We start from the raw sequence: 21,126 nt of genomic DNA on the forward strand, positions 1-21,126 counted from the left end.
ATTTTGAGATTTTTTTATGTTTTTGAGAAAATTTTCACATGTTTCCAGATTATTCTTATTATTTAAAAAATATTTTATATTTGTTTTAAATTTTTAAAACATATCGTAGGGTTATAATGTTTTGCTTAGCTTAATGACCTTAGGTTTATAATGTGCTATTTTGTTTTGTTATATGTATGGAATGGTTGCTTGTTCTACTTCAATAGAACCAATGATAGAGTGGCAATTCAAAATCGACCCAACGTCAATTCTTTGGTGACATGTGATTGACTATGATTGAGCAACTCCTTGGAGGTGGGGTTTGTTTCTGTTGTAGTCAATGTGGGAACGAGTATAGGAGTTTGTATATTCAAGTGAAAATTCCCCTATGCTCTATGATTGGCCAAGGAATAAGAGTTTGTCTAGGGCCAAGAAAAAAAGGGTTGCTAAAGGAGCAATTTATGACATATATCAAAGAACAAGAAGATGATGAAATCATAAGTAAGCAAAATAAGATCACATCCCCTATCCAAGAAAGGATCATGCATGCCTCATATTGGCCCCACAATATTGGTTGCCCCACATTTATTTATTCCATCACCAACCTTCTAAGAAGATGATACCCTCTATTTCTCATAAATGAGGCCCATTGGAAAATACGTTATAGATCAAGGTGAGAGATATTCCAAATCAATGCATTGCTTGTTTCATTCATAGCAAAGGGCTTCCTTTCAAACTTGTGAATCACCATATTTTTGGGAAATAGTGATGGAAATTGCTAATGCACATGCTGATTATACTTATCCTAGGTATAAAAAGGTATGCAACTCTTTATTGTCCAAGGGAAAAGCTTCCAAAGAGACATCACTACTGCAGGCAATCAAGGAAACATGGTTTAATACAAAAGCGTACATTTCTGATGGACAAAAAAATTGCAAAAAATAAACCATTAGTTAATGTCATTGTAGTGTGCCCTAAAGGGGCGATGTTTTTGAAGGCAGTTAATTGTGAGGGGCAAGGGAAACATGCAAGCTTCATTGCCAAGATCCTCATCAAATGCATTGAGATGGTGGACCCTGAAAACATTGTCCAAATCATAACAAACAATACTAAAAATTGTAGGGCAACAGGTTTATTAGTGGAGGCTACATATGGACATATTTTTTGGACACCATGTGACATCTACTCCATCAACTTTGTGATGTAGAAGGTTGGCACACAAATCTAGTGGGACAAATAAATCTACACCGAAGTTGAAGAGATTCAAATGTTTGTGACAAGTCATCATATGTCATAAGCCAACCTTAGGCCTTCTCCAAGTTTGATTTGTTGAAGGTAAGTTTATGAAATTTTAATATTTATTATTTTATTGTTTGGTTTGCTTTAACTTTAAGGTATAGGCCCTGGTACCAGTTTGGGTTCAAGGGTTTGGTTTGTAGGTTTGAGCAAAAGTTTTTTTGGGGTTGGTGTCGTCCATACAAAAATATATAAAAATCAGAAATATATACATATTTGCAGCAGTAATTAAGTTCAAAATACCACACATAGCATCATATCTTCTATAAAATAAAAATATTACAATGTCAATTAGTCAAACTTGAATGTCATGAAATATATTATAATTGAAAAATAACAATGTCAAGCATCAATAATCAACCATCACTGATCAAGCATCATCATATGGGTCTTCAAAAATATCATCACCATCCATATTTGATTATGTAGGTGCTGGTAAATTAGAACCACAATACCATTGGCACTAGCACTAGCAAATACATAATCAGATAAACTATATTATCAAAACATAACAATAGGAATTGTATACTAACTACATTATCCTCCCAAATAAAAAATGTCTTCTTTTCTAGACAACAAGGAAAAACTATTAAGCATCAAGTAACGTTAGGGAAGATATTCAATTTGATGATGATATTGTAGACAAGGACTTGTATGAAAACTTGGAAGAATAGTTTGCAAACTCAGGCTTGGAGAGTACTCAACAAATCAAATAAGTTTGGTGGGGGTCTTAGGGTAATGTCCTTAGTAGGGTTGAGGGGCAGTGCTCCTTGCAAGGGTCTAGGGGTAGTGCCTTCAATGAGGTTGAGGGACAACACCCCTAGCTGATTAAGGGACAAACGCTCGTCATGGGGGTCTAGGAGCAGCACCTTGATCACATCCTTGTTGTGGTACAAACTACAAGGTGAGGTTAAGGGGCAGAGCCCTTGCCACCAAGCCCAAATTAAGACATTCAAAACCACATAAACCTTCATGGTTTGCATCTTTTTACATTCTCTCACAATAAGAGAAATGAACTTGTTTGTCTTTAAAATGCATTGGAATCCATGTTTAGAGTTTGGGGGCAAATTGCACTTTTAGGAGAGAAGTCAAACAAATGTCAGAATACATCTATTTGGTGTGAGCACCTACCAAATTCACCTTGGGTTCAGTTGGGATGGACCTGCAGGCATTGTGCAGAACCCTACCCGAACCCGAGGGGATCCAAATCTAAACCTCGAACTCAGGCCAAACCAAACTGGGACCTGATCGCTACAAGCAATGAACTGGTAACGTAGCCTTGATCTATTTTAGCTTTGAGCTCCTAGACCCAAAAAGGATCTTACCAAGCCACAATTTGTCAGAGAATGATTCACATTCTCTGATATTTTGCAACTCAAAAGGATTTTGCAATTGACTTATTGAGTAGCTTGAGCTTTACTATATAAACTATATCAGATATAATTGACGTTTGCAAATATTGGCATGCTTATTACAGTGACAAAACTGTAAGTTGTTTTAAACATAATATATGTTTGCTTTTGAAAAATGTTGTAGAATTGCAACAAGTTTCCATAGTTCTGAAGACAATTTCACATGCACATTTCAAAAGTTATAGAATGCACCATCTAAATGATTGTTCAAATTTTACATCTTAGTAACTGATCCAATAATGTTTATAGCTTAAATAAATTGGTTTAGTCCAAGCTAATACAAGCTAGTTGTTAATAAAGCTGTTGCAGATGTAACATCTATACAATTCTGACAGTCAAGCAAGGCCCACAAAGAAATTACGTATGAATATCAATAAACACTGAAAAAATATATTACAAATTTTCATGAATACTGCATCTTACATGGAAGATGGTTTTCTTTTACACATGTCTCTCTCATGTTGGTAGATATTATCTTGCTGGTCAAATGTTTAAATGCATATGGTGTATGTAGAAAATAAATGGAGATTATTCTTATCATGTTTTCATAGGCTCCTAGAGAGTGGTTTTGTCTCTGCTATGTTGAATCAAGGAGTACTAGGTGAGTTAGAAATATTCCATATAAGCAGACAATGGAAAGTGGAATATACATTCTGTGCTACTTAGGAAGCTCTAAGTAATGTGGTGAATTCTGAGGATCTTTGAATGTATTTCTGTTATTCTAAACAGTGACACTTTCAATGAGAACACGCCTCCTACTGATGATCCAGAATATATATCTACCCTTGGAGCTGCAGTTTTTGACGCAATGCATGCAGGAGACAAAGATGCTGTTTGGCTCATGCAGGTTTAACCATTTTTTGTAAAACAGTATATTTTTCTTGAAGCTGCATTGTTTGTTCTAGAATTGATAACTGCCAATGCTTAGATGTGTTGGTTTGTGTGGGAATGGAATTGACATTTGGATATCGGAAATCTAAAAACATGGACTGGATAAAGTTTCTAGAATGAAAAAAGAAATATTTTACTTTTGTGGTATATATGGCAGGGTGCTTTGAGTTATTCTCTTGTTTACCTCCCTTTTAATTACAGATCCGTGAAGTTATTTATGGTTTACACATAGTTTAGTTTCATAGTTGGCATGTGCATAAAATATTTTTTTTTCATTCTATAATATTTTCCCTCATAAACCTATCTATTGCATAACTGAGAACAAACTAACATGGACTTTTTAATGGAACTGGTAGTGAATGCTCTTGGAAGAGACCTTGAAATCAAGCTATTTGTAGGATGTGTCAAACATCTCCTTTTAACCAGATTATGATGTGATAATAATAATAGTAGGCACCATTAGAAAAATATTTGGTTTCACAATCTAGTCCCCAATGTTTTTAATAAAGGAAAACGAACAAATTTGGGAGAACTTATTTGGCAACTAAAAAATCATATATATAATCTTGTAAACAAATAAATTGCTCTGATAAGTTTGACAAACCACTTTAGCCTAAAGGAAGTTAAAAGTATCATATCTTATAGAGGTCACAGCAACTATTTAAATATCTTGTATAATACCTGATGGTGTGCACTTGCACCCTTATGTGCTATTGCTAGTTCCTTTTCCATAGTCTTTCTGTTGTTCATTGAACCAGCATTTAAATTTGTCTTCATAAGACTGAAAACCTTTTGTTACGAATATCCTCTTTTTTCATGCTTAGTTGTTTCTTTGTCATTGTAGCAACTAAAGAGAGTTCAAACACATATATAGGAGCCACAACTACAACAATAGATCTTATATAAAGCCAAATGATAGTTGTAGAAGGAAAACGAATTGATGCAAGTGAAAGAAATGAGGAAGAGATTATGATCAATAATCATGAAGCATGATATTGCCCCAGTTTCACATTGCTTGACCACCTTAATGCTTTAGACAATCTCATATAGGTCTAGTACTGTCTTCTGTCATAACAATAGGCATCATTTACAGGAAAGGACCCATTTTGGCAACATAAATAACCATCCCATATGTATGACATCTCAAAAACTGTAACACTTTTCTTTGTAGAGTCAATTGAAGAGGCTATTAATTCACATTTATGTTTCAACATTAATTGACTGACCACAATGCTTTGTTTAGGTTAGCAACTGGGTTAACACCTCACATGAGTAACTTAACCCATTTAAGGTCAATACATATAATATTATAAGGGCTAAGATCAATCCCAAATGTTTTTTGGAGAGGATCTTAAGGACCTCTGTTTTCCTTAGTTAATATGTCATCATCTATCTTATTAGATTTTTCATTTATTAGTGCCACATCTAAACCATAAGCCTACATCCATTATCATCACCCATCTGATCAGATTTTTCATTTATTCATGCCACATCTAAACCAGAAGCCTACATCCATTGATCCAACTTTGGATAATTTATCTAGCTGTGGGACTACAATCTGCCAAGCCAGCTTTAAGAGAATCAATCCATTTAGTATATTCACATTCATGCCTTAGTTACTGTTGCAATCTATTAGCTTTTCCTAGGTATTTTAACCTTTATTAGACCATTTTCTAAGTACTAATTTATTGCATATCATTTGGTATGTGTAGATGATATTTTAATGAACACTACTAATGTTGTCAAATTATTAGTTGTTTTCACTTATTGTCTCACAATCAATTATAGATTACTTTGTTTCAAACTCAAATAATTGTCTTAACTTATAGATCAAGCTCAATTTGACAATACAACAGTCCTCAAAGGGTTCCTAGCTTTTACCTTGTATTACCATTCAAGTAAAAAAACTATTCCTTTCTATTAACATTGATTTCATTTACCTAACATCATATTTATCATATAAACAATCTTTGATAAACATTTGCTATCCAAATTTTGAGTACCAAGAAGAGGAAGGAAATTATATCACTTTTAGTCAATTCAACTCATAATTTTATCTTGAAAAGAAAGCATTTCAAATTCTTTCTAGGATCTAGCACAAGGTTCAAATAATGGAACTATATTTTGTTTCATATTCACTTCCTTTGTTAATAAATCTTAATAAGAGAAATAAAATCTCAACTTTTATTGCATAGGGCTAATCAACAGAGAAGAACTACATAAAATCTCCTTGAACTTGGACAACTCGAAACAATAGCAGAACCTGATAAGGACTTCCATTACAATTCCTTGAACATCTCTCATGTCTCAGAATCAATACAGATTCCAAGTCTCAAAAAGCCATAGAGTGTTCTCTAACAGTTATATCTCTAAGTATGCATACTCAGTTTTCATCAAGAAAATATTACCTTGCAATTTACACCATTTCAACATCATCTATCATGCTCCTTGCTAATAGAGTCGGAAGAGCATATAAACTATAAGAACGGTTTAGTAAAAAACAGGTTTCCACAGAACTTAAACACTATGGACATTAGTCCATGGCAACTCTGTCACCATTCAGGTACAACTCCCATGCTTCACTCAAGTACTTTATCACATTTTGGTATGGTGATGGAATATGAACCCAACCTAGTAACACCATGTAATGTCCCCACTTTGAAATATAATTTAATAATAAATAATAATAATAAATTAAGATACAAAAAAATAAAATAAAATAAAATTAAATTATAAATGAATATAATTAAATATAATTAAAATTTGATTAAAGTTAATGAATGGTCAAAAGGCATGAAATGATAAGTTGCGACTCCCCCAAATATGAGGTATAAAAGGGAGAAGAGAACTCATTTGAAGGGGGGATTAATTTTGGGAATCAGAAGTGCAGATCTGACTTAAATAACTAGTGCAGATCTGATTGTGAAAGGTTGTGTCCCTTTCAAATGGCAGAAATAATGAAGAGTTTCACTCTTTCAAAGGGTGCTAATGGTGAAAGGGCGTGTCTCTTGCCAAAGGGCATGCATGACGAAGACGTGTGACCTCTCCCTCACATTGAGAGATATAAAGGAAAGGAATTAAAAGCATCCAGTGACATCACCATGGATCAGATCAGATCAGAACTATTATTAAGTTACAGGCAGCAACATCCTTGTTCTTGGTAGTATGCATGGGGATGTGCTTAATAGATGAAGTCTGATAATGTTCTTATGCAAAATTTAATAGTAATATTTATATAAACTGCAATATGTATGACAGTCATACTTAATTTCATATACATTCATAGTACAACAAGATATTGACGTATTTGCAGTCCCAAGCTCTTAACCAGTTCTAATTCCTTTTTTTCTGAGGAGTGGTGTGATGCTCTTAGGGAGAGGCAGAGTAAAACCATGATCCTGAAATCTGGGCTGTGGGCCCCAAGGGTGAATGGACTGAGGTTCCGGAAATCTGGGCTGCATTAGGGAGATGCTATCATCACACCCTAGACAAGCAACTCTCCCATCCAGGATTAGAAATTAGAAGGGAATTAAGATTAGGCCTGAATAAGGACAATGCCTAACTGTACTATGAGCAACCCTAGTCATTAATTTGTAACTACTGTGACATGGTAGGCAGTAATGTATGTTTCCCTTTGGGAATTGACAGCCTATAAATAGGGGACATTACGCACCAGTCCCCAATCCAAGGCTAAGAATGAGTCATAACAACACTTGCAACACTAACTAGACAATTTCGTTGGTAAAGGCATCACAGAGACATTGGTCATTAGTTTCATATGGCTGGAATTGGTCACCATCAATTAGTCTCTGAACAAACTTCATGCAAATCTCTTCAAAACATGAAAGGATATTGCTCAAGAAAACCCCAACTAAAGGTGAACTCTTTTACTCTATGTTACCAAATTTGGTTGCGGCTAGGCTGGATCCAGGACTGGTTAGAATTAGACCCCAGTACTGGTTTGATCCGCCTGCGGGTCCATTTAGGGCATGGGAAAATGCAACTCGGTTTGTGTAGGGCTAACATGGGTCCCATAGTGAACTCACTAGTGTATGCTTTTTTTTTGCCTTTTGTTTATTTTATTTTTTTTTGGCTTTGATCAGGCACCCTTAAATTCTTCCTCAACCCTAAAAGCAACTTCTAAAATACATGAAACACCAAAAAAAATTCATTTTAGTTCATTTCTTTTGCAAACAATAAATATCTTTCCAAAATCCTAAGCATTCACTTTTTTTGTTGGATCAACAAAGGGAGTTGAAGATTGATCCTTTGTTGAAGATTGATCTTTTATTGTGTTGTCATTCTTATGCATTTACAAATGTTCATTGGCTGCCAAGATGATCATTGAAGGATATTTTTGCTATTTTCAATCTTTTCCCTCTGTTTTTGTTTTACAAACTTGAAACAAATTCTTATATACATATTCATTTAGAATGTGTTGTCTACAAAATTTCTTGCCATAGGAATTACAATGGCAACTATTTTTAGCTCCACAACTTGGCCTAAATTCAAAACAGATCCGAATTCTCCTCTATGGAAATATGTTGATATAATACAATTGGTTCTAGGTGGTGGGGGTTACATTTGGATTTGCAATGGATGTGATATTAGATATTCTAGTACATATAGTCAAGTGAAAGCCCATTTGTGTGGAATACCTAGGCAAGGCATCAAACCTTTCCCTAGAAAGAATGATGTACCTATGCCATCAGAGACAATGATAAGATATATATGGAGCAAGAACAAGTAGATGAACAAACAAGCCATAAATCAAGTCACCCCTTAATAAAAAGATCAAAGAGAATGCCCAATGCCCCAATTTAATTCTAGTATTGTGGTAAAAAACCACCCATTTTTGTCCACTCCTGATCTTGAAAGTGAGAACCTACAAACAAAAGACCAAAGGGAACTTTGGAAACTACATTTCAAAATGAAAGTTGAGACATTCGCGATCAACACAGAGTAAGATGTGTTTATGCAAATGGGTTGGCTTTCAATGTTAATTTCTCACCATATTGGTAAGAGCTGGTGAAAAAGATTAATAAGGCTTGATAAGGGTACAAGGGCTCGTGTTATGAGAGGGTGCGCAACACCCTATTGGGAAAAGAGGTCAAGATTGTTGAAGTTTCATTGAAGCCCATAAGGGATTCATGGGTTGAGATAGGTGTGTCAATTGTTTTGGATGGGTGGAAAGATGCAAAAACTTGGCCCTTGATCAATGTCATAGTAGTGTCCCCTAAAGGTGCTATGTTTTTTAGAGTTGTGGATTCTGAGGGGTAGGTGAAATATGGCCAATTAATTGTTGATATTCTCATTGCAGCTATTTGGGAAGTGGACTCCATAACTTTTTTTAGTCATAGTGGACAACACAAAGATTTGTAGAGTTGTTGGGTTCTTGGTTGAGGAACAATATTCACATTTGTTTTGGACACCTTGTGTGGTCCACTTTATTAATCTTATGCTACAAAAGGTTGGGAATAAAATTGAGTGGATCAAATAGTTGTATGTAGAGGCTAAGGTTTATCACCAACCACCATGTCTCAAGGCATTTTTGGATCATTTTCAAAATTGGAGCTATTGAAGGTAATTGAAGTAGTATAAAATTTATATTTTCATAATTCGGTTGTATATTCCAAGTCTTCTGTAAAGTTTGTTTTTAAATTTTAATTATTATTTTTTAATAGGTTGCAAAGCTTTATTTTGCCTTTAACACAATTGTCTTGAGATGACTTTTGAAAAATTAGAGAGGAACTTTCTAGCATAGTGATTAGCCAAAATTGGTTTATATGGACGTGTTCGTGTCTACCAAACATTAGAATAAGATACCCAAAGGTATACTATCCTCTCTTGAAAAATCACTATTGATTCCAAGGTCGATATGTGCGAACAAGCGACTTTAGTGGGATAGCTACTTGGGTAGTGTTTGCTGAAAATCTCAAGGGGGACTTACGTTAACAAATGTCTTTTAAGCTTCTGGACTTAGACGGATTTAGCAATTTTAGGCTCTCTCTTTTTTTTATTTGGATTTTCCGGGATTTAGACTTTCAAAAAGGGAAAAAAGGATAGGGTTTAACAAAGCTGATCTAAACCTACGAACTCCGGAGACGGTATCAACTGGGTGCTCTCAGGAAACCAAACTTTGCTCGCCACACGAAGGTCAACTACACAAAGCCGGTGCAATCTTCAATGGGTTGTGCTTATGATCGAAGTTTTGGCATGCATAGGGGATAGGCTCAGACTAACTTTGCATAGGGAGATGGAAATCATCCATTCACCAAAAGTATGAGCAGAGATACACTGTCAATTAACACTTGTCAAATCCTTCATTCAATTCTAATAACATGAAAGCAAATATAAATTAATTTTAAACTAAAGTGTTAAGGAAATTGAAACCATGCTAATCATTCAAACAATAGAGATTACAAAGCCTTAAGAGAAAGCGCACATGCAATATATTATTCGAAAATGACCTTCACGCAACAATATGTCAAAAACCTCACACTCTCCAAATGAGAGGAGGTAGCCTTATATAGTTTTTCAAAAATAAATGAACGGTCGAGATCAAACAATGATCATGGGCCCAGATTGAAAGCTACAAACCCTAATTAGGGTTTCCCAAAACTCTATTAGTTTGAAAGTATGAGAAAGTGACATGTGGCACAACTTCTATTGTCACTGAGGCGAGTGTCCAGTTTCCATGTATCTGGACAGGATGAGCCTGACCTCCTCCATAGTGATACTTGGCAAGCTGCTAATCTGGAAGTTGATGATGTCCACATCATCAGTACATGTGGTGAGGATGCCTTCCCACTCAATTGCTTGGGCAAGAAAGTTCTCGTCAATGAAGAGAAAACTTGCAATCCTTGAAATATCGCCCTTATCAATCATCCCCGAGTCTTTGAAAAAGCTCGACTGAATTCTGGCTCTCAAGTTCTCTGCCTGCAAGTGTTTTTCTCGTATACTCTCTTTCTTCCAGATCTCTAATGCTACACGGAACACCTTACTCAAAATTTCTCTGATACTTTCCTCTGTTTCAAAGCACTTAGTCTCGGATTTCTTCAAGACTTCAATCTTGGTGACTAAAGCATAATAATTCCAGGTGTTAAAGTCATATCTATACCCAGCCTGTATGACTTCTGCATCCACCAAACTCCGTTTTGACAGACCTCGGATAACCTTCAATTGCGGAAGTATTTCATCTTGAACTTCTTCAACATCTTCCCAATTTGCAGCTAGGTCTTGAATTCAGCTGACCAATGAAGAGGCCGACTCATGTGCTGATACTAAATTTTCTACAAGTATGTTAGCACGTGTCGAAGCATATGAAATCCATTCCTTGGCCTGTGTGAATGTGTCGTTCATGTCCTTGTAATCCTTCATAGACTCTTGTTGAAGAGGTTGCGAAGGGGTGACCGATATCTCATGGTTGAGTGGCCTGGTGAGATGGAGAACATATTTCGTCCACTGCTGGTTCTCTTCCTCAACCTTCTTCCTTTTCTCCTTCTCTTGGGCTAGACTCGCCTTGAGGGTGTTGCAAGAGTCGTCAAAGTACTGGACTTCTTGGTCTTGAGTAGGCTTACCCAGCTCTATAGTGGTAATCTTATAATCCTTCGGGGCAATATTGTCTTGAGTTTTTCCTTCCTTCGGCACAACTATCTGAACTGTCCGAAACCCTGCACTGTCCCTTTGAATCAAAGAGAATTTTCTGGTTGGCTTAGGTGGTTTGACTATGACTGGTTCGTTCACCCTTTCCAAAAATGCTGCTGTATTCTCTTCAGAATGGGTTTCCTTAGGGACCTTAGCCCTTATCCTTTCCCTCAGCCAATTTGGAATAGTTGACTGCTCCATAGTATTTTGATCAAACCCATCATCTGTCCTTCCTGGTCCAATAACTATACCATCGAGGAAAACTACTGGGGGCTCGGGCTCTTCAACTTCTGTGGCTGCATTTGAAACTTGTTCCCTGTCTGGACTTTGGACAACTCTTTCATTATTTCCTCAATTGAAGGAGAAGGCACTCTCACTTCATTATTTATCATATATGTGTCCATCTATTGCTCTTCAACTGCATTTTGATTAGGCACAACAAACGCGACACTCAGGATGGAAAGACTTTTGTTGGACTCCCGTCTGTCATGTCCCCATCTTTTTTGATGCAATTCCCACATTGCATTTGATGAATAAAGACACTTAAAAATTTCTAAGTGTCAAAAGTTAATAAGGAAAAAGTAACTTTTATAATGTTACTTTATAAGCCTAAGTTTCTTTTTTTTAATAAAGGCTTATGTTTGAATAAAGTGCTATGCATACCTTTTAATAAAGTGGCTCAAATCACTTAAAGACATGGCATGGTGGGACCCTTGTCATTCTTTAAAAGCCTTTAAGCCTTTAAGCTACATGGACCTAAAAGATGCCAAGGAAGATGGTTTTTTAGTTGGATATTCCATTTAGGGTTACATCACTCTTTGGAAAAGGTTATTAGACATTTTGGAGGAGGGAATTGGCATTATGTAATTATTTTATTTTCTGATTTTCTCAGCTCTGCATTAGCAGCAGAAATTGTAGGTGTTTGGAGGATGTAGACCCTCAGATCTGCATTGGTAGTGGAGGTGTACCCACTAATTTGCCCACGTGGGACAAGGATGTGCCTTGTCTAGACCCAATGGGGGTCAATTTAGCAACAAAACCAGCCCAACAATCACCATTAGGTATGATACATCAATTCTGACCAGTTTATCTTGAAATTGCAGCTAGTGTGGGTTCCATAATTGCAGCCGTACCATTCCAAGCAGTGTCGTACCATTCTAGAAGGTTGTGCATATATTTAAATTAAATGGAGGGTTCTAACTCCATTTCTTTTGCTTGATCTCATTGTTGGGATTAAAAAGGGTAGTGTGGAAGAAATCACAGTCAACTGACTAGATTTGTGATCAGGGTGAGCAAAACAGTGGGAAAAGAAGGTCAAAATTGTATAATTTTGCTTGGCAAAGATTGTATTTCCAGCTAGTAATTGGGTTCTTGCCCAATTTGTTATTGGTAATTCATCTTATGGCAGAATAAGCAGATTGGATCCACTGATCTGCTTCTACATCATCCTTCTCAGCTTGTATCCATTTTCTGGATAGCAAACCAACCTCAAACCCTAGCACTGGATCCTTGGTATGTTTTTGCTTGTACATGTGAATGTTATTTCACTTCTAGATGATTGTAATCTGTTGTCATATAAAAAATCAGAAGCTGATCTCTTGATTCCATTTCATTTTTATGTTGTTTCTTGTCATATGTTGCAAACCCCATCACCAAAAAACAACACCAAAGAAACAAACTCTTTTGCATCTTCTGTCTAGTCTCTAAGAACACCAAAAAGGCTCCAAAATATAGTTTATTAAATTAAAATTTAAATAGGGCAGCAAAAGACCTATTTAGGGATTTTTCAGTGGTATCAAAGCTGATGATCCTGCTAGCCTGGGGTTCATCAGAGTAATTCTATGCAGCGGGGCGGATTTGGCACCTACAGATATTACACACGCAGGAGACCTAGAGTGGATTTAAATTTTGTCACATAACCACCCTTTGAGACTAATATGGGTGATATACCTGAAGGACAGAGGAACCCACCCAGACAGGAGAGACAGATTCCACTCAATCTTGATGAGATTATGAGGAGCTTGGCTGAAGCACAACCAAGAATTGTTGAAGCAATCAACAGGTTACAGGGCACACTTGACAGAATGGATTTGGAAAATAATAGGGGAAGCCACAGGAGCCGTAGCAAGACAGTATCAACTGCAGGAAGTAGGGGCAGCAGTAGAATTCCATCTTCCCTGAGTAATGCATCCATCCCACCATGGAGGGACAGGACCCATACTAGAACAACGGATAGGCCTATGCTCCCACGGTTCACCCCTAGAGATGTACCACCATTGGCTGAGCCTCATAATGGAGTCACCTTCAAGGACACTGTCATGGCAGCCAGTGATCAGTGGGCACTTTTACCGCAGCATGTTAGGGATGACTTTCCCTTACATCAGTACTGTATGCAGCATAGGGATGCTAACCGAGGTCAGAATGACAGGTGGCCCAGACAACAGTGGAATAATGATCTGAAGAGAGCTACTGGTAAGCTCTCTATGTCCACATTTGATGGTGTTGGTTCTACCAGTGCATGAGCTTGGGTCCACAAATTGGACATCTATTTATCTCTGAAGCCCATGATTGAGGATGAGGCTATACAGTTTGTTGTTTTACACCTGGAAGGAGTTGCGTATGACTGGTGGTACCATGGTTTGGTTACGCAAAACCATACCCTTATTCACTCTTCTACTAAGTTCACCGAGAGATTGATTGCCAGGTTTGACAGGAAGGATATAGAGCTGTATTACAGGGACTTAGCTCTACTTAGGCAGTCAAGACATGTGGAAACTTATATTAATGAGTTTCAGCAGATAACAGTGATAGTTCCTTAGATGCCTGATAGGAGAGTGGTTATGTTGTTTATTGAGGGTCTACATGAGAGACTCAAGGGATTGGTTAAGGCTTTAAGGCCTAGGACATTACAGGAGGCCATTCAGCTTACCTTAGACCTTGACACTACTCCTCCCCCATCCACTTTCCAGCAAAACAAAAACTTCACCAGGAACTCTAAACTTTTCCAAAAGAGTTCTCAGTTTCAGCAAGGCAATACTTCTGCCCCAAAATTTGATCCGGAGTCTAGGAATGAGTTAAGAAGGAAGAAACTATGTTTTACTTGCAAGGAGCCTTGGGAACCTGGTCACCGATGCAGTGGAAAGGGAAAGGTCCATCTTATTGAGGTCCATTTAGATGGTGATGAGGACCATGTCGCTGATTCAGATCCAGATAATGAGTATGATGATCAAAAGACACCTCAGATTGAGTTAGATGTTCATGAGGGTACTGATATGGCTGATGTTGTTGTGGTACACTTTCAGGATACCCTAAGTTTGATGCTTTCAAACTTAAGGGTACTATTCAGGGGCAGCGTGTTGTGTGTCTAGTTGATACTGGTGCTACACACAACTTCATCAGTGAGGAGTTGATTGACAGGTATGGTATTACCCCAGAGGATTTTTCTGATTTTGGAGTGAAGGTAGCGGATGGAGCTATCTTAGGTTGCACTAAGAGAGTGCCACAGTTGCGGATACAGATGAAGGACTACACCCTGATTGATGACTTCCATGTCTTACGGTTGGAGGACTATGATGTAGTTCTGGGTACACAGTGGCTGCAGGGTATTGGCAGGTACATTATTGATCATCGTAAGATGCAACTTGAGTTCATGAAGGGTGGTAAGAAGACCATTCTGAGGGCATGTTCAGATGGAGGTCCTAATATGGTTTCTTCTCATAGAATGGAAACTATTTTCAGACACCAGGATATTATTTGGGCTACTCAATGCTTTGTATCATCTAGGAAGTCACCAGTGAAGGATGAGAGGACTTTTCACATTGATATTCAGACTATCTTAGATGAGCATGGAGTGGCGTTTGGATACATTCCATCTGGTGTACCCCCTGATAGAGGCTTTGAGCATGTCATCGAGCTTGAGGATGCTAAACCAGTTATGACTGCACCTTATAGGCATCCCAAGGCTTATAAGGATGAGATTGAGAAGACTATCAGGGAACTTCTGGATATGGGGTTTATTAGACCCCATTCTAGTCCATTTGCTTCTTCGGTCGTTCTTGTGAAGAAGAAAGATGGCACTTTGAGAATGTGCATTGACTACCGTGCATTGAACAAGAAGACCATTAAAAATAGATACCCCATTCCCCGTATTACAGAGTTGTTAGATGAGTTACATGGGGCAGTGTAGTTCTCGAAGATAGATCTTCGTTCAGGGTACCATCAGATTAAGGTGAGAGAGTCAGACTTTCAAAAGACTGCTTTAAGATGCCACTATGGTCATTACAAGTTCTTGGTGATGCCATTCGGCCTCACTAATGCTCCTGCCACTTTTCAGTCTTGTATGAACCATTTGTTCAACAGGCAGCTACGTAAGTTTGTTTTGGTGTTCTTTGATGACATCTTGATTTACAACAGATCTTGGGAAGAACACTTGTTACATCTTGAGGAGGTCTTGAGTATCATGGAATCACAGTCACTGTATGCCAAATTGTCAAAGTGTGATTTTGGGTTATCTGAAATCTTAAATCTGGGTCATGTGATTGGTTTAGATGGGGTTAAGGTGCATCAAGAGAAGATACAGGCCATTGTTGATTGGCCACCACCGAAGAACATATCTAAGTTACATGGTTTCCTTGGTCTGTGTGCATACTATAGGAGATTTGTCAAAGGTTATTCACAGCTTGCAGCACCATTGATAGATCTTACAAGGAAAGGGGCTTTTGGTTGGTCTCCGGAAGCACAGGCTGTATTTGATAGGCTTAAGCAGGTGATGAGCTCTTGTCCTGTTTTAGCATTACTTGATTTCACTCAGCCCTTTGTAGTAGAATGTGATGCTTCGGGTGAAGGTGTGGGAGCTATATTGATGCAGAATCATCACCCTATTGTTTATGAGAGTAGGAAATTGAAACTCAATGAGAAACTTTATTCTACTTATGACAAGGAAATGTTTGCAATTATGCATGCATTGACTAAATTCAGACAATATCTAGTTGGCTGCAAATTTGTGGTGAGAACTGATCACAATAGTCTGAAATATTTCTTGGAGCAAAAGGATCTCAGTGAAAGGCAGCAAAAATGGGTTTCTAAGATCCAAGCGTATGATTTTGACATAGAATATGTCAAAGAGAAGAATAATGCTGCTGCTGATGCATTATCTAGGAGACCTTCATCTGCTGTCCTATGCTCCTTATGTGAAGTCTCAGCTGATTGGAAATCTCAGCTGTTGGTAAAGTATTCAAAGAATCAGTTTGCATGTGAGGTCATGGATGGGATTATTCAGGATGAGAGATATTCGGTTGTTGATGATATCATTTACTATAAAGGAAGGATTTATTTAGTACCTGAATCCACACTTAAAAGTCAGATTATGCATGCATTTCATGATTCTCCAATAGCAGGACATTAGGGATATGGAAAAACTTGCAGACAAATCAGGGAGAGATTCTCATGGAAGGGTCTTAAGAGTGATATTCTACAGCATGTGCGTGAATGTCTTACTTGCCAACAAAATAAAATTGAAAACACATACCCTGCTGGTCTGCCGCAACAACTTCCCATCCCGGATCAAAAGTGGACTGGAATATCTATGGATTTCATTACTGGACTTCCCAAGGTCCAAGGGAAAGATTGCATTTATGTTGTGGTGGACAGATTGACTAAATATGCCCATTTCTTTCCCATAGCATCAGATTACACAGCATCACAGGTTGCTGATTTGTTTTTCAGAGAGATCTTCTGATTACATGGTCTTCCAAAAACCATTGTGAGTGACCATGACAATAGGTTCATGAGTGCCTTTTGGCAAGAGTTGTTCAAACTCGTTGGTATGGAATTGACTCCCAGTACTAGTTACGACCCTCAGACGGATGGCCAGACAGAGATTGTCAACAAATGGATAGAGGGGTATCTACGTAACTATGTTTCCGGACAGCAGCGTGCATGGGTTCGTTGTTTGTATTTGGGGGAGTTCTGCTATAATACTACATACCACATGTCCATTGAGATGACTCCATTTCATGCACTGTATGGTTATGATGCCATGACGTTCACTGACTTAGCTTTGGCTGATAATAGAGTGCCTCTGGCTCGGGATTGGTTACAGGAGAATCAGGTTATATTAAAATCTCTCAAGAACAATATTCAGCAAGCTCAGAATCAGTAGAAGATGTATGCTGATAGGCATCGGGTTGAGAGATCTTTTGAGATTGGGGATATGGTCTTTTTACGTCTTCAACCTTATAGGCAAAGCTCGGTTAAGGTTAAGGGAGCTGAGAAGCTGAAGCCCAAGTTTTATGGGCCTTATAGAGTGCTGAGGAGAATGGGTGAGGTAGCATATGAGATAGAGCTTCCTCCTGAGAGTAAGATTCACAATGTCTTTCATGTATCATGCCTCAAAAAGGCAATTGGTCAGGGTATTGTAGCATCTCCAGTACTGCCACCGTTGGCTGATGAAGGCAAACTGGTTATGATTCTTGTTGAGATTCTGGAACAACAAGAGAGGCATTTGAGGAACAGGGTGATCAAGGAATATTTGGTTAGTTGGAAAGATTTACCCATTGAGGATGCTACGTGGGAAGGAGAAGAGATTCTTAAGCATCCAGCCCTGTCTTTGCTTGTGGGCAAGCAAATCCGGGAAGGGGAGACTGTCATGTCCCCATCCTTTTGATGCAATTCCCACATTGCATTTGATGAATAAAGACACTTAAAAATTTCTAAGTGTCAAAAGTTAATAAGGAAAAAGTAACCTTTATAAAGTTACTTTATAAGCCTAAGTTCCTTTTTTTAAATAAAAGCTTATGTTTGAATAAAGTGCTATGCGTACCTTTTAATAAAGTGGCTCAAATCACTTAAATGACATGGTATGGTGGGACCCAAAGCCTTTAAGCCTTTAAGCTACATGGACCTAAAAGATGCCAATGAAGATGCTTTTTTAGTTGGATATTCCATTTAGGGTTACACCACTCTTTGGAAAAGGTTATTAGACATTTTGGATGAGGGAATTGGCATTATGTAATTATTTTATTTTCTGATTTTCTCAGCTCTGCATTAGCAGCAGAAATTGCAGGTGTTCGGAGGACGTAAACCCTTAGATCTGCATTGGTAGTGGAGGTGTACCCACTAATTTGCCCACGTGGGACAAGGATGTGCCTTGTCTAGACCCAATGGGGGTCAATTTAGCAACAAAACTAGCCCAGCAATCACCATTAGGTATGATACATCAGTTCTGAGTAGTTTATCTTGAAATTGCAGCAAGTGTGGGTTCCATAATTGCAGCCGTACCATTCCAGGCAGTGTCGTACCATTTGACAATATCCCTACTGACAGGGTTGTAGTGCCTAGCACACTCAGCTACCTACTCAGTGCACTCCATGGTAGGGAGAAAACCGGCAGCATGCACAATGCCACTCTTCATCATCTTTTGCGTGGTTATCGTCTTCTTGAACTCCCTTAGATTGATATGCCCAAGGTTAGTGTCGCTAACATTCTTCCACTTCGAGGTCATTCTCGACTCAAGAGGAGCATCCTTGTCTACTTGGAACTTCATCGTGCCTAAAATCTGCAAATAAACATGAAGCCTTAAGTTAGGAAATCAGATCTTGGATTAAAGAAAATTGAGGCTGCAAATGGTTAAGTGCTTGGAGATTTTTTTTTTAACTTCATTTTCATACTTAGCCACAAAAATGGATTTTTTACATGTAGACTCATCAACCTAAGGACATTTATGATTGTAATCCCAAAAAGGCCAAGTTTTATAACTTCAAAATTCTCATTCCATTTAGTCAACAAAATGATTTTTCTCACTAAAAATTTGAATAAGTCCACAAAAATTACTTCCAACGAATCTGGAAAACTCAGAAAAATTCAATAAATCTGCATTTTAAAAACCAACTTCACCTTCGAATGAATGAGAATAAGGCTAGAAGATAGAAGGAATCTTAAGAAAACTCAGAAAAATTGACAAATCTGCCTTCTACCAGCTAATTCCACTCCAAAAATCCGCGGTTACTTGACAAGAATGAAGCTAATAAATCAGATTTCCTCAAGAAGCTTGCCCAACCTGCAAGAGATATCGTTGCAACACCAAGATTTTCTTCCAAATGACCTTCAATCTGCGAAATACTTCTCAATGTTTTCCTTAGCTTGCTCAGAGAGTTCAAACTTCTTGGTGTGAGAATGAAGAAATAAAGAATGTATTTGTAATGAAGTTGGTTTTTACAATTAGAAACATGCAAATATCCAATTCATGCTTCTAAATTCGATTTCAACCTTAAGAAAGTTTCCAATTCGATTTGGAGCTGTGCTGTCATCTCTTTGAGTTCGAAAATCTTATTCTACAACTTTCTAATTTGTTTTCCCTCTTCATATTCGAACTAGGCCTATAGATTGGCATCTTCCAAAAGGTTTCTAATTTGGATCTTAGTCTAAAGATTGTCTCAATCTGCAAATATCCTCTTTCTAATTTTGATTCATAGTTCAAACTCGAGTTTCTATTTTGATTTCCCAGCTCATTTCGGACTTGATCTTCAAATATCTCTTTTTTCAACTTTCTAAATTAGTTAGCAGTTTGAACTCTATGAAGATTTGATGACGTCACTCGCATTTGAACTTGCTGTTGACTTTGTTTGACTTCCAAGAGTAGGGCAGAGTTTTGAGACTTCAACTTGATGCTTGGGCGGAGTTTGGAGGTGCCTCTATCATCATGTTGGATTTTTGTTTGCCTTAAACTTTTTTCATTCCATCCATAGGGCGGATTTTTGAAGGCTTCCCACTTTATGGCGAACTTTCTCATGTTCACTCTTTTAGGCTCTCACCAATGCGGACTTTTGAAGACACCTCTTCAAGGCGAACTTTGTAAGGTTGGCCACTTCAAGCATGGTGGACTTTTATGACATCTCTACCATAGTGCGGAGTTTGAAAGGTTGGCCACTTCAAGCATGGCGAACTTTTATGACATCTCCACCATAGGGCGGAGTTTGAAGGTATGACTACCAAGGCGGACTTTGGAGACACCTCTACCAAGGCGAAGTTTGATGACCTTTAGGCAAGGCGGAGTTTGGAAGCATGGCCACTTGCTTGGAGGGCGGACTTTTGTGCTTCCTCTTCAAGCATGGCAGGGTTTTATGCTTAAGAAGGAAGGCGAACTTTCTCCACTTCACCATGGGCGGACTTTGAGCATCACTCCATGGCGGACTTTTGAGCTATCATCCCATAGGGCGGAGTTTTGGTCTACCTCCAAGGCGGACTTTTATGACATCTCCACCAAGCATGGCGGACTTTGATGCCTCCTCAACTTGGCCTTGCTTGGAGGGCGGAGTTTTGGAAGGCCTCAAGCATGGTGGACTTTGAAGACACCTCCATCACTAGCACCTTGGGCGGAGTTTTCATCACCTGCCATAACACTCAACATCATTCATTAGCCAGACTTAGAAAAAATTGGAAAATTTCAAAATTTCACAATTTTACCAAATTTAACCAGATTAACTTGAAATTTGAAATCTACACTCAGGGAAACCATCTGAAGCATCATGACCCCTAAAATGTAGGAAACTAGCTTTTTAGGTCAAAACTTGGAAATTCTTGATCGCTATCGAAGCAGGTCAGTGGTATTAGTGCAAACCCTAGGCCTATCCCCACTCCGAAAAAGCAAAAAGCAGGCATCCCTAAAAAATAGGGAAAACTTTCTAAAAATAGCCATACCGGGGATTGGGCTAAAAATGCCAAAAATGAAACTTCCTAAAAAATAGGAAAAAGCAAAAAAGCAAACTTTCTAAAAATAGAAAGTTGTTCAAATTCATCCAAATCAATTGTGATCTTCGTCCTTTGGCCTTTCTGGGCACTTTGACAGTATCCGGACTCTGTTATCACTTGGCTTGCAAAAACTAACTTTCAATCTCTGCGACTC

General features: G+C 38.0%; 1 protein-coding gene across 2 annotated transcripts in view; it reads left to right on the forward strand.

Annotated features, from left to right (window-relative positions):
- The window catches only part of LOC131059858 (alpha-N-acetylglucosaminidase), a 180,479-nt gene that overhangs the window by 69,640 nt on the left and 89,713 nt on the right, over window positions 1–21,126 (forward strand). For both annotated transcript variants that reach the window (XM_057992916.2, XM_057992917.2), the window contains one exon: window positions 3,417–3,534. In XM_057992916.2, coding sequence (XP_057848899.2) covers window positions 3,417–3,534 — 118 coding nt within the window. The remainder of the gene's footprint in view (window positions 1–3,416; window positions 3,535–21,126) is intronic.

Source organism: Cryptomeria japonica, chromosome 10 (assembly GCF_030272615.1).
Source record: "Cryptomeria japonica chromosome 10, Sugi_1.0, whole genome shotgun sequence".
NCBI lineage: Eukaryota > Viridiplantae > Streptophyta > Pinopsida > Cupressales > Cupressaceae > Cryptomeria > Cryptomeria japonica.